Here is a 13978-nt window from a genome sequence, read left to right as displayed (position 1 = left end):
CTGTTGGGCAAACCCAATGGGAGAATGTTTTCACTTCCGCCTCTCTGTTACTCAATGGCAGGAACTTGCCTGGAGCCATCCAGGGTTTCCTGAAATTTTTTTTTCCTAGCAGAATGAAGAACGTGCGTCCGCCACCAGATCAGCAGGGCTCTGTTCCAGATAATTCTGAACAAAATGATACATGAAGTATGGATTCATGGAACATGAATGCTTAGGTCTATTGTCCTGAATCTCCAGAAGTAGGGAGAAGCCTGGCTTTGTGCTCTGGAGAAGGGAGTGACTTGTCTCCAGTTTATCTTGCATCTCCCTTCTCTGCACACCTCTACCCCAGCCCTCCCCCATTCTTTTAAGGTGTCCTTCAATTAGTCTATGTGGTTAATACTTCACTGTGAATTAGTTTAAGCTCTTACACGTGCCAGGAATACTTGCATGGAGAGAAAGGGTGAACTTTCAGACATAAGATTCTGGCTCAGGAAAGATTTAGCTGGGTAAAGGGAGCCATCCAAGAGTGTACAACCAGGCCCAGGCCACCGCCCTGTTCCAGGAGCCCCCATCTCCCACTGTCAGCGCAGGGATCTTTGTTCCTCGGTCTATAACTTTTATATTTTATGTAGTGTTGTGTGCTTCCAAAAACATTTTCAGTTAACTTATTTTATGTAAGTTTCATAACTACCCTCTTAGGAAGGTGGTATCATCCTCATTTTACAGACTTAAAGTTATTTTGGATTTTTTAGCTTCTGAACTGAAGTCTAGACTGCAGTATGCTAATAAAACTCTGTCTTAGTGGTGCTTCCTGATTTTTTTTTTTTTAATTTATCTTACTTGTGTGCATTCTTGACTAGTCAGTGCTCTCCTGATCCAGTGTCTGGAAAACAAGTTATTCCTGATTCCCGCTCTCTCAAGGGTCTTTTCTTTTTTTTTTTTAATTTTTTTCTTTTTTCTTTGTGTGTGTGTGTGTGGCTTAAAATAACAACAAGTATTTATTATTGCTCAGTTTCTGTGGGACAGGAGATAGGTGGTTCTGACTCAGCCACAGTTGCATATTGGTGGGGACTTTGTCATATGAAGGCTTAAAGGGCTTGGAGGATCCAGCGCAACATGACTCACCTACACAACTGGCAAGTGGGTGCTGGCTGTTGATGGGAGGCCTCAGGTCCTCTCCATCCAGGTGGCTACACAGGGCTTCTTGAGTGTCTTTGTGACATGGTGGCTGCTGTCCCCCACAGTGAGCAATCTGAGAGGGCAAGGCAGAAGGGCACTGTCATTTATGATGGAAGTCACACACCATCACTTCTGCAATGTTCTACTAATCAGCAAGGGTCTTCTCAGTGGAGGCTTGTGGAAGCAGGGCCCCTTCAGCCTCCAGGAGGACTGACTCTCATACTCGAATTCTCTCTGCTTCACTCTGCTCAGAATGCCTCAGCATGAATGGCCCCACCCGTGTGGACCAGTTCAGACAAGCTGGCTGAGAAAGTAAGGAGCTTGGAAATCAAGGGGAGAGGGTTTTGCAGACTTGCGACCAATGTCCTCAGTTATTTAAAGGGCTGTGGTGTGGGGACTTCCCTGGTGGCACAGTGGTTAAGAATCCGCCTGCCAGTGTAGGGGACACGGGTTTGAGACCTGGTCAGGGAAGATCCCACATTACGCGGAGCAACTAAGCCCGTGCGCCACAACTACTGAGCCTGCGTGCCACAACTACTGAGCCCGCACACCTAGAGCCCGTGCTCCGCAACGAAGAGTAGCTCCCGCTTGCCACAACTAGAGAAAGCCCGCGCACAGCAACAAGACCCAACACAGCCAAAAAAAAAATTTTAATTAATTAATTAATTAAAAATAAAGGGCTGTGGTGTGAAAGAGGGGCCATGTTTTTTCTTGTGGGCAAAAGTGGATTTACCGTGAAGATAATCAGCTTTAAGCTTTAGAGCTCCTGACTTGTATGGGCCTCTTCCAAGACCCTGTATCTCACTCTACTTTCAATCTTTAAATCTGCCTTATTTCACTTAAGCCTCCCCTCCCCCCACCAATTGTATTAAATGATTTTCAGAACTAATAAAACCTGTATCTACCCCTTTCTGTGACTCCAGAGAGAGCAAACCAGGACCTAAAATAGGAGTGGAAATCTAGGGTGAGGATGTTAGTTCAATAGAGGAAAATCTTTCCATGGCCAGGACTGTTCCACCAAAAGTGGGTTATTCTAGTAGGCACTTTCGATACCTTACCCACAGCCATTCTTCCTAACAACACCCCCTGCTTCCTGCTAATACAACTTGGATCTGCTCAAGAAGTTAAGGGTGAGCCCTTAATCTCAGAGGGAGCAGGCCCTTCCCCAAACCCCAAGTGTGAATTATAATTGGTCTAAACCAGTTATGGCATTCTTTCTCCCTGTGGCCAGTGTGGGCAGGTAATCCCATTCTCAGCAATGAGGCAGGGCGTGGTGGGACTTCCTTCCCTGAATTAAAGACAAGCCTTCGCTGGGAATTCCCTGGCGGTCCAGTGGTTAAGACTCGGTGCTTTCACTGCCGTGGCATGGGTTTGATCCCTGGTCAGGGAACTAAGATCCCGCAAGCCTCGCAGCAGAGCCAAAAAAAAAAAAAGCTTCGGGAAGAGAAGATCTTTTCCCCTTTCCCTTTCATTTCTGAAGCTCAGATAGGGGAGCTGATGATACTGCAGCCCTCTTGTGGCCAGTAGGCTAGAAGCATAAAAACCAGAGTCAACATACTAAGGATGACAGAACAGAAAGAGTAACAGTTTAGGATCCTATTGGACTGTTGAGTTGAACCAATCTCTAGATTACTTACGTAAGAAAAATAGTCTACTTATTTTTTAAGCTACAGTTAATTGTATTCTCTATTTCTTGCAGCCAAGTGCATTATAACAATTCAGCTGTGTCCAAGAAGAGAGCCTTCTGTCTCTGGTGGAAGGCAGAGGGCTAATTCACCACAAAACAAGAATGTTGCAGAGGGTGTCTATGCCTGGGGGAGAGGATCGGGGGAGAGGATGAATTGTTAGGAGGAATAATCTTTCATGATTAGAGCACAAACAACCTCCTATGGCTTAGGCCCTTAGCTTGCATCCTCCAAGACTTCATATTTCCTTCAGCCTATAACCATATTTCTCAACCTATTTCTCTCACCCCACCCCACCCTTGACCGAGGTAGAAAAAAGGATGGAGCAGAGGACTGTTCCTCTAAACGGGTGTGCTAGGCAACAATTTAGGACAGTGAAGCTGGTTTATAAGCGTTGAGAGAAAATGCTTCCATTGTTGGTCAGTAAACAGGAAAAGAACAACACAGCTCTCAGCCCCGATAGACTCGGTGCGTGGCACTCAAGACCAGACAGTTCTCAAACAGGGTAACCTAACCCCAGGGAGACATGAAGGGTTTCCACGGGTACATGGCCCAGAGAGTTGGGTTTTTGTTTTTGTTTTTTTAACTCTTTACTATGGAAAAAATTCAAACCTGTACATAAAATGGACAGAATAGTTTAATGTACTTATCACCCACCTTCACCCTGTGGCCCTTTATTGTTCCATCTATACATGAGCCACACTCCCCTACCCCTGTGTCAGCACCATTGTCATCACTGCTTTTTTTTTAATTGGAGTATAGTTGATTTACAGTGTTGTGTTAATTTCTGCTGTACAGCAAAGTGACTTAGTTATATATTCTTTTTCATATTCTTTTCCATTATGGTTTATCACAGGATGTTGAATATAGTTCCCTGTGCTCTGCAGTAGGACCTTGTTGTTTATCCGTTCTGTATATAATAGTTTGCCTCTACTAATCCCAAATTCCCAGTCCAAGCTTCCCCCTCCCCCCTCCCCCTAGGCAACCACAAGTCTGTGAGTCTGTTTCTGCTTCGTAGATAAGTTCGTTTGTGTCATATTTTAGATTCCACATATAAGTGATATCATATGGTATTTGTCTCTGTCTGACTTACTTCACGTAGTATGAGAATCTCTAGTTGCATCCATGTTGCTGCAAATGGCGTGATTTCATTCTTTTTTATGGCCGAGTCATTGCTTTTTTATGGAGCTATATTTCAGAGATGAGCACGCGCAGTTCCTCTCACCCCTGTACATCCGTGCTGCTCCTCCCACGAGAAAGTGATGAAAATGTCTATAATTAAGATTGTAGTGATGGCTGCACGACTTTGTAAATACGCAAAAATCGTTGAAGTGTACACTTTAAATGGGGGAATCACATCTCAATAAAGCTATTTTTAAAAAGTAGAGAAAGAAAACTTCTCTAATACTATTAAAAGAAAAAAAAATAGAGGTGGAATCTTGTTTCCGTCCCTTTTGAAAGGGGTCTGGCCTTCTGACTCGCTTTAATCAGTAACCCGCAACAGAAGTGACAGCGTATGACTTCTGGGCGTTGCCCTTACAGGCCTTAGAAGCTTCAGTTCTCACTCTTTGAGGGGCTCCAGCCACTTCAACTGCCCTACTCCAGACGCCCAAGAGAACTCAGCTGCTGCTGCTAAGAGCCACCCCAGCTGAGATGCCACACGGACGAGTGAAGGCCTTTGGGCAACCCCAGCTCCTGTGGCACCGCAGCCCCCAGCTGTGTCTCCCCAGATGATGGAGAGGGCTTGGGGTGGTGGGGGTTCAAAGGGGCAGCGCCAAACCCTAGGAAGGGCCCTTCTGCTTTCAGCCAGCAGGTCCTCCACTGAAGCCCTCGGAGCTTTGCCCAGGGCCCCGAAGCCCCTTCAGCTCGGCCCTGTCCTCTCTGACTTGTCGTCTCGGTCCCCCACGGCCCTTCCCTCTGCCCCCGCCCCCAGGCACCTCGCTCAACCGAGCAGGCCGGGCCCAGCAGGGGCGCGCCTTCACCTCCTTCAGGCCCTTCACTCCAAGGAGACAGACCTTCCTCCTTCCCTACGGGTCTGTGTAAGACCACCAGTCCTCACTCTGTCCCTGTCCCCCTTCTAGCTTTCTCTTTGTCATTTAGCAGGGCCTAACCCTAGTGCCCAACTCTAACCACGGATACTAATAGGTGGTACTGAATCTTACTAACTGATGTCACTTACTTTCTGTCTCTCCTGTCAGCTCGGAAGGCGCATGAGGTCTCTTCGTGTGTCCTGTTTATTATCCATCGTATCTCCGCTGCCCAGTACACACCCTGGCCCATCGCGGACACTGACCTGAATTCTCTGTAAGGAGAAAGGATGCAACGTTCTCCGTTAAATAGAAATCTCCTATTTCCCGTCCGCTTTCTTACCGTTCTTCATGCATCTGTTCACCGTCTCTGTCCCCACTAGAATACAGCTGGGCAGTAAATATTCGCCACGTGAATTAACATGTTGAAGGACTCCCGGGTACCGGCCTCCGGCAGAGCCGCTTTAAACCAGCCGCCAGAGCTCCGGCCGGGTCGGCATCGCCGCTTTAACCCGAGCATCTCCCCGCCCCGCAACTTCCGGGGCGGTGTCGTTGCCCATTTAAGAGCGGCGTTCCCCGCCCTCGGGGCGGAGCTTAGGGGCTCTAAGGGGCGGGCCGGCGGCCGGGGTCTGCGGGGATTAGTGCGGTGGGCGCGCCTCTGGCCGCCATTTCTCGGCGTCTCCCCGGAGCCGCCCCCTGGCGCTTCGCGTGGGTCTCTCTCCCCTCTCGTGGCTGCGGGTGGTCGCCGCCAGGTAAGCGCGCCGCCCTCCCGGCTCCTCACGCCCTCCTCGCCGGCGCCGGGGCTGCGGCCTCGCCCGGGACCCTTGGGCCGCCCGGCGCGAGGGGCGGGCGGGCGGCGGCCGAAGGGCCGGGCGCGGAGGGAGGGAGGCCGGGCCGGGCCGGGCCGGGTGTCCACCTGCGGGCGGACGTGGCCGCTCGGGGACGCACCGAGGGCCGGTCGCGACCGCGCTGGGCTGAGGCGCTCCGGGGGCGGACCGGCAGGTGTCCCGGGGTGGGGGTGGGGGTGGGGAAGGGGGCTCCGGGGACCCCCGCCCCCCACCTCGCGGCCGGCCCGGACGCCGGGCTCCGGGGGGGTCGGCTTTGGTGGTACCTGCCCTTACGGTTCTGCCGTCAGGGCAACCACACCCGAGTCTTTTAGACCGTTTGGCAGCATTTTAAGTGGATATTACATGTTTTTTCCAGAATTGGGGGAAGGCTTCCCGTCGCTTCGTTGCTGTCCTACTGACACAGTGGATGGTTTCACAGGCGCTGGTTGACAGGGTTTTCTCGTTCTTTAGAAAACGACCTGTTTGCTCCGTCTGCTGAAGGCCTTCCTTGCAGACGCTCTCTGTGCTGGGATCACTGGGAGGGAGGGTGTCAGTCCCCTGGTGGTGGTGAGTAAGCCTGACCCTGGTCAACTAGGGTTTGTGCTGAGCCAGAAAGCCGGTGCGGGAGCCGGCGCGTAGGGAAGGAAGCGTCCCGGGAGCGCTCCTTACCAGCTGCAAGCGGGCGCTCTTTCCTTGGTGGGGAGCAGTTGCCGACCTTGGACTGTGGCCATCGCTCACGTAGCAGAGTGTACACGAATCACGGCAGACTTTTGAGTTTTAGGTGTGTATTTAAAAAAACCAAAACTTCAGTTAGGTGGTAAACGGACGACTTGAGTTTGCATGTTTCCGATTGTAAAGGAAGCCCGCGTTAGTTCACAGCTGAGAAGTTAGACGTGATGGATTCAAAACTACTGTGTAAGAAATAGGCAAAACCCTACCACCCCGAAATCCCGTTGTATTATTTCGGACAAGCTCTTTACACAGCGCCTGATGCGCGTATTGCCGTGCTGGCTGGGCCGCCGTGGGGAGCGAGTCGGACTGGGCCCCTGTCCTTGTGTGTGGCTTAGTGGGGGAAACACCTAGTAAAATGGACAGACGGCGTGGCATTTAATTGCAGGTCCCTCGAGTGTTATAAAGAGCGGACTAGGGCTGCTGCAAGGAGACCCAACTCAGGCGGCACGGGATGCTTTTCTGAGGAAGAGACACTTCCAAGCAGCCGTGTGAAGGTGGCTGTGCGAAGTAGGAGAGGGTCGGGGAGCTGGCGTGGAGAGGGCACCCAGAAAGCCGGAACAGCTGGGGGAAAGGCTGCACTTGCGGGCTCTCGGGCTGAGTGGAAGCCTGACCCGAGCGGGGCGAGCGTGAGGGTGGGCGCCTGAGGGTCCCGGCGGCGGGGAGCGAGGCCAGTAACGCTGGGTCCTTCACAGGGGTTGGCGGGGTGGCCGCTCAGAATCCGCTGTTGCGGCTCGAAGGAGGGGGCTGGGGAGGGTGGACGTGGGAGAACGGGTCGGCAATACATTTATTAAACTTCGGACGTGTTCGTATGTTGGTATTATGCAAGAACTGAGAACCTCCACAGGACCCTCTCCAGAGATAACCTTGCTTAAGTGTACATGTCCTCGTGCTTTTGTGTGTGGACAAGGTGTAAGAATATGTATATGTGTGCGCCCCACCCCAGTGTGGAGTAAACTATGCTCCTTTTTCTGATTTCATTTTTCACTTGTAGATTTTGTCAGTGTCTTTGTCAACTGTACTTTAAAAACAACTGTCATATGCCATTGTATGAACCATCATTTAACTACTTGCATGTTGATAGAAGTATTTAAAACCGTCTTAATCATGCCCTGAAAATTCTTGTTTCCGTAACTTGGAGCACATATGGGACGTTCCTTTAGGCTGTGCTACTAGACATAGGACTGCTGGGTGAAAGGGTGCGCACATTAACACTGCTCATGTGTGCTGGCGTCTTCCTCCAGGGGGCGTGGTGTGAGAGTGGTGGTTGTTCACATACCCTTTGCAGTACTGGGTGTCTAGGGTCTTTTAAATGATAGACAGTATCCTAGTTTTTTAATTTGGATTTGCTTGGTTACTGGTGAGGTTGAACATCTTTGTGATGAATATATATATATTTTTTTCTTGCGGTACGCGGGCCTCTCACTGTTGTGGCCTCTCCCGTTGCGGAGCACAGGCTCCGGACGTGCAGGCTCAGAGGCCATGGCTCACGGGCCCAGCCGCTCCGCGGCATGTGGGATCTTCCCGGACCGGGGCACGAACCCGTGTCCCCTGCATCGGCAGGCGGACTCTCAACCACTGCGCCACCAGGGAAGCCCTGTAATGAGTATTTTTATTGCATGTCATCTTTGAGACCTTGTTTCTTCATATCTTGTCTATTCTTTCTCTTCTGGGTTGTTTATCTTCACAATTTGTGATAGTTCTTTATTAAACTGCCTATTAATCCTTCAAGAATTTTTTTGCGGAATTTCACCCTAATATTTGTTGTTTTCTAGTGCTCATTTCTTTTACTTCTTTAGTCCATCTGAAATTTGTTTTCATGTAAGTGCTTTCATATTCTTTTATAAAAGAACCTGTTATTTGTGGCATGGAGTTTCATAGTTCAAAGTACATAGTTATTAAAATTATAAATAAGAAGGAAGTTGTGTTTTTCCTTAGCAGGTTAATTCTGCTTGTGTGGTGAGTCTATTTTTTTTAATTAATTAATTTTTGGCTACGTTGGGTCTTCGTTGCTGCGCGCAGGCTTTCTCTGGTTGCGGTGAGCGGGGCTACTTCTCCTTGCAGTGTGCGGGCTTCTCATTGTGGTGGCTTCTTTTGTTGTGGAGCACGGGCTCGAGGCGCGTGGGCTTCAGTAGTTGTGGCACATGGGCTCAGTAGTTGTGGCTCGTGGGCTCTAGAGAGCAGGCTCAGTAGTTGTGGCGCACGGGCTTAGTTGCTCCCCAGGGCTTGAACCCGTGTCCCCTGCGTTGGCAGGTGGATTCTTAACCACTGCGCCACCAGGGAAGTTCAGTGAGTCTATTTTTAAGGTGTAGGGTGTGGTGAAAGAAAACTTGTTTTATAATTCATGTACTTCCTAGGAACCATAAAGTTGTATTTCACTTTGAACTTTTTTTCCCTTAGAGAAAACTTTTTTGTTATGGAAAAATTCAGCATATACAGAAGTAGTCAGAAGAATATAATTAGCCTTCATGTACCCAGCAGCCTCAACAGTTGTTGGCCAGTTAGTTATCTGGCCAATTTGTGTCCTCTCTCTTCCCGCTTAACTGCCTTCCTTGTATTATTTTGAGGCGAATACTAGACATCACGTCATTCTTCTATAAATTTTTCAGGATGTATTTTTAAAAGATAAAGACTTTCTTTTTAAAACGTATCTTTAAAACCACTGTTTTATCCAAAAGAAAGTTGGCAGTACTTCCTTGATTATCATAAACCATCCAGTTAGTGTTCAGATGTGTGTGTGTGTAGTTGTGTCCTTAGGAAGTTCCGATGACAGCTATCATGGTTTTGCCAGTTTATCTGATTACATAGGAGTATGTGTACTTGTAAAATGAGGCTGTAATTCTCAATTGATAGCTACTGAATTTTTTTAAAATATGTTATTTATTTTAACACTTCAGCTTTTATTTTTATCATGTTTACAAATGCATCTATCTAGTTTACAGCATCAGCTGGTTATGCTAGACTTCTTATAAATTACATGTATAATAACAAATGCGTGACTTGAGAAAATATTTTAGTTTGAAATAATTTTAGATTTATGCTGAAGTTACAGTAGTACAGAGTTCCCATATACTTTTCACCTAGCTTCCCTCAAGGATAACATCGGACAACCTAAAAGAATTTTTAGTTGAATTAGGATCTAAAAGTAGGCCCACACATGGTGATTTTTTGATATGTTTCAAGTCTCTTTGAATCTGCAATTTCCTTTGCCACTCTTTTTTTTTTTACCCCTTTGCAATTTATTTCTTGAATATGCTGAATTAAGTTTTAAGAAACAAATTCATCGTGTGTGATTTATGTCAGACAAACGGTGTACACCGTATGTCTGACATAAATTTATGATTTATGTTGTATCTTCATTCAGCATCTTTTTAGCTGTGATCTTTGATAATTTCTTTCTTATCTGTATAATGTGAGTTTTGCATGAATAGTCCTATGATGTAGTAGAAAGACCAAGATTTGGAGTCAGAAAATCAGAATTTGAGCCCCTGTCTTCAGTATTTACTAAATAATGGACTTGGTCAGTGGTTTAATTTCTGTGACCCTTAGTTTGCTTATCAAAATAAGACAATATTATTTGGGGAGTTTTTCTGAGTACCCAGTAAGATTATTTACTGAACGTTTGTTGTACCTGATGATGAAATGTGCTGGGTGGCTACCTGTTCAAAGTAGGAATTGTGTCCTCAAGGAGCTTACAGTAGGGACCTCCCTGGTGGTCCAGTGAATAAGGCCCCACGCTCCCAACGCAGGGGGCTTGGGTTTGATCTCTGGTTGGGGAACTGGATCCCCGTGTGCATGCTGCAGCTAAGACCCGGCACAGCTAAGTAAATAAATAAATAATAAAAATAAATAAATGAATAAGTAAGTAAATTTTTAAAAAATTTAAAAAAAGGAGCTTACAATAAAGGAGATGGACATGTAAATGAATAATTAAAATCTGATTAGTGAGGCAGCAAAACATTTTCAAGGTTCAGTGAAAGTGTGATGATGGGAGTGACTGACTCTTTAGATGTCAGAATATTCCTCAGGGGAGGGTTAGGGGGAGTTAACAGGAGTTAGGAGGGGTTCTCTGACATAGGGCGTTAGAAGTCTGCGGTGACAAGTGCGACCTTTGACAGGCCGCTGAAATGAGACTGACCAGCAAGGTGCAAAGGGAGCAATGCCTGAAAAGAAACCTGGGGAGAAGGAGACTGGGGCCACACGTTACGTATGAGGGCTTTGTAAACTGAAAAGCTATCTGAAATTTTATAGTAATTTATAAATTACTATTAAATTTATAGAAATTTCATAGTAAAATTACAAAAATAATCATCTATTTCAAATATAATTCAAATATAAGTTTTTATCAAATATTTTATTACAGATTTTAAATTGCTACTTAATAATAGCTAATCTGGTCAGAGAAGAAATGGAACTTCTTAGGATGGTTGTTATTATCAAAGGGCACCTTAGCGTATGGCATCGTCTCCTAATGTTTGTAGGGGTATTTGGCTGTTGTACATATAAATTACTGGCCCAAAAGACCTGTTGAACTTCATAAATGTTTGCCCTTCTCTTACCAGATTAGCTCCTTACAAAAAAGTCCAGAAAGTTAGGAGTGCTGTGAGCCGTAGCCCTATTTTAGGTTAAGGTCTTTAAAAACTCAACTGAAGTAGCCAGTATTAATAATATTTTTTTCAAACTTACTTGACCAGATGCTCTTTTGATAACGCATCTCCTAGTGTCCACAGAACTTTACTAAATTACACCGTTTGTCTGACAGCCAATTGCGGGAGACCTCTGACACCTTTTCCTGTCTTTTGCAGTGACAAAATGCTGAGCTTCTTCCGCAGAACGCTCGGCCGCCGGTCGATGCGCAGACAGGCCGAGAGGGACCGGCTCCGCGAGGCCCAGCGTGCAGCCATGCACATCCCTGCGGCCGGGGACGCGAGGGCCGTCATCACCTGCCGAGTGTCCCTCCTGGACGGGACCGACGTCAGTGTGGACTTGCCGGTACAGTTTGCTGACTTGCACGTTCGTGCTGAGGTCATGTGCTTCTCTGGAGCTGCGGGGAGGGGCGGGGGATCAGGTCACTTGGGCAGGTGGGAGCCACGCCTGCCACACAGGTGCATGGATCAGGTGGCCTTCGATAGCTGGAGCGCTGGGACTTCTCTGGAATTAGTGGCACTTAACTGGAACTTTCAGATGTTAGGGCAGTTGCTGGTGTGAGTCGTCTGTGTGTGTGTTTGTGTGTTCTCCATGGTGGCAGTATGCCGTGTACTTCCCGGGGCTTTCTCACAGTCCTTGTTGAGCAGTTATTAAAGCAGTGAGAATCTTTGGGGACGATAATGATACTTACGTGGATACTGTAAGACGTTTAGTTCTCTGTATTTTTTTGTAGTTTTCAAAACACTCCTCACTTTCCTCAAAACAAATACTTCTTGCCCACTTCGGTGTGCTTGTAGACGTTTTAATGGAATGAAGTGAGGAAAAGGACTTTGTTCATACCCCTCAGCTCTGGCTGCCCATCTCTTTGTTCCCAAAGTAGTTTGCAGGGTAGGTTTTCCATACACTGTAATTTCAAGATTGGATGTTGTAATTATATTCACATTTTGGGGAGATTTTTTTTGCAGTTATGAATAATCACAACTCACAGTGTGAAACAATCCAATATATCTGAAAGGAGTTAACTTATTCCTTGCAGGTCTCTTTTTTTGAGGGGAGGGGAGGTAGCTCTATGGGGGCTGTGGAGCTTCTTTCTGAGCTGTTTGCTAATACCAAATCTCTTTCTCATGTCTTTGCCCTGTATTAAAAGGTTTACGTGACTAAGCTGTAAAATGTGCAATTTGAGGTGTCATTGAATGTTCCACAGTGTCTTCCCTCCCTGCAGACTCTTTTTAGTGCACACTCATTCACCCAAAATGCAATTAAAGACCCCATAGCGCGAAGCGGTAGCCTGGGTGCTGCAGTGGTGCATGGTCGGATGAGCCGTGGACGGCCTTAGACTCGCAGAGAGATGAAGGGACTGGGTAGTTTGTTTAAACGAATATTCTGATTAACTGAATAATTTAAAATGTACTAGGTATGTACATTTTACGTTTTTAAAATAATAGAATATGATAAAATGAAGACACGGGATATCTTGAAGTGTTTTGAAGTCATCTTTTTGAGTATTTATTATATTTGTACATTAGACTGGGCATTTTCAGGGATTTTGACTTTGAAAGACTTTAATGCATTTAAATTTTCTTCCTGTAAGGGCTTCTTGAGGGTTTGATGTTCCAATATATGCTCCTTTGTGAGGGTAGTTTTCATGTTCATTTATTTGATAAGTATCTCAAGAGTTCTGTGTACTGTTCCACTGAAATATGCTTAGGTATGTGGTGAAAAGCTTGAGATTGCTGTGTAGGAGAGTAGAAGGAAGTTTCTTATTACCTAATGTTGGAAGTATGAAGTCTCGAGGGTGTTGATGGAGAAGCTGACACCAGGAAAGTAGAATAAATGGCTAGTGACTGGTTTAGAATGCTTCCCCTTGCTTGGTGTGCTCAGTGAGGGCATGTGTGATACTCCATCAGGCCAGAAACGTTAGCTCGCCTTGCACGCACACGGCTGCAGTAAAAAAGCCAGGAGTTTTACATTTGTCTCTGTGCAGCCAGAGCAGTTGCCTTTTCAGCTCCGCAGGGGAAATCCTCGAGTTAATAAGCTAACTCTGGATGCTTGCGTGGATATAAAATGGGCATTGCCCTCCCAGCTAAACTGCCTTACTAAAGAAAATGGCCAGAAGAATAGTAATTTCTGGGAAGAAAAGTTTTTCTCTCTTCCTTTAATTTTTTAATACAAACTTATTTATTTATTTATTTATATTTGGCTGCATTGGGTCTTCATTGCCGCACATGGGCTTTCTCTAGTTGCGGCAAGCGAGGGCTACTCTTTGTTGCAGTGCACGGGCTTCTCATTGTGGTGGCTTCTCTTGTTGCAGAGCATGGGCTCTAGGCACGTGGGCTCAGTAGTTGTGGCTCACGGGCTCTAAAGCACAGGCTCAGTAGTTGTGGTGCACGGTCTTAGTTGCTCCGCGGCATGTGGGATTTTCCTGGACCAGGGCTCGAACCCGTGTCCCCTGCATCGGCAGGCGGACTCTCAGCCACTGCACCACCAGGGAAGCCCCAGGTTTTCCCTTTTTTTGATTTAGCTTCTCAGCCAGTCTAGTATGACTCTGAAAGAAGATTTAGAGTTGACGTTAGAAATTGAATGAAGCACATACTTATTTCCCATTGGGCTTAGCGTCAGTATTGATTGTGGCAAGCAGCCTGGAACTCAGATGATGGTCCAGGCAATATGCAAGGGATTATCTGTAGTTAAGTAGAGAAATCTAGATCTATATACTTCAAATTAATATACACTTAGTAGTAATGGTCATTTTCTTTCTTCCGTTCTCCTTTCCTCTCAAGATTGGGGGAGGAATTCAAATACCCTCTACTTCCTTTTTTTTAAGGAATTAACGTAGTGAGAGTGCCTTTCAGTAAAGGATAAGAGCAAGGCATCAGGTAGAAATTTCTAATTATCTGGTTTT

General features: G+C 46.6%; 1 protein-coding gene across 5 annotated transcripts in view; it reads left to right on the top strand.

Annotated features, from left to right (window-relative positions):
- Nucleotides 1–5493: 5493 nt before the first annotated feature.
- The window catches only part of EPB41L5 (erythrocyte membrane protein band 4.1 like 5), a 143538-nt gene continuing 135053 nt past the window's right edge, over nucleotides 5494–13978 (top strand). For all 5 annotated transcript variants that reach the window (XM_060017049.1, XM_060017051.1, XM_060017050.1 and 2 more), the window contains exons 1-2: nucleotides 5494–5625; nucleotides 11235–11421. In XM_060017049.1, the coding sequence (XP_059873032.1) occupies nucleotides 11242–11421 (180 nt within the window). In that variant the 5' untranslated portion in view covers nucleotides 5494–5625; nucleotides 11235–11241. The remainder of the gene's footprint in view (nucleotides 5626–11234; nucleotides 11422–13978) is intronic.

The sequence above is a fragment of the Delphinus delphis genome, chromosome 7, assembly GCF_949987515.2.
Source record: "Delphinus delphis chromosome 7, mDelDel1.2, whole genome shotgun sequence".
NCBI classification, from domain to species: Eukaryota; Metazoa; Chordata; class Mammalia; order Artiodactyla; family Delphinidae; genus Delphinus; species Delphinus delphis.
Note: the sequence above shows the minus strand (reverse complement) of the source record. Positions and strands in the feature narration are given on the sequence as shown.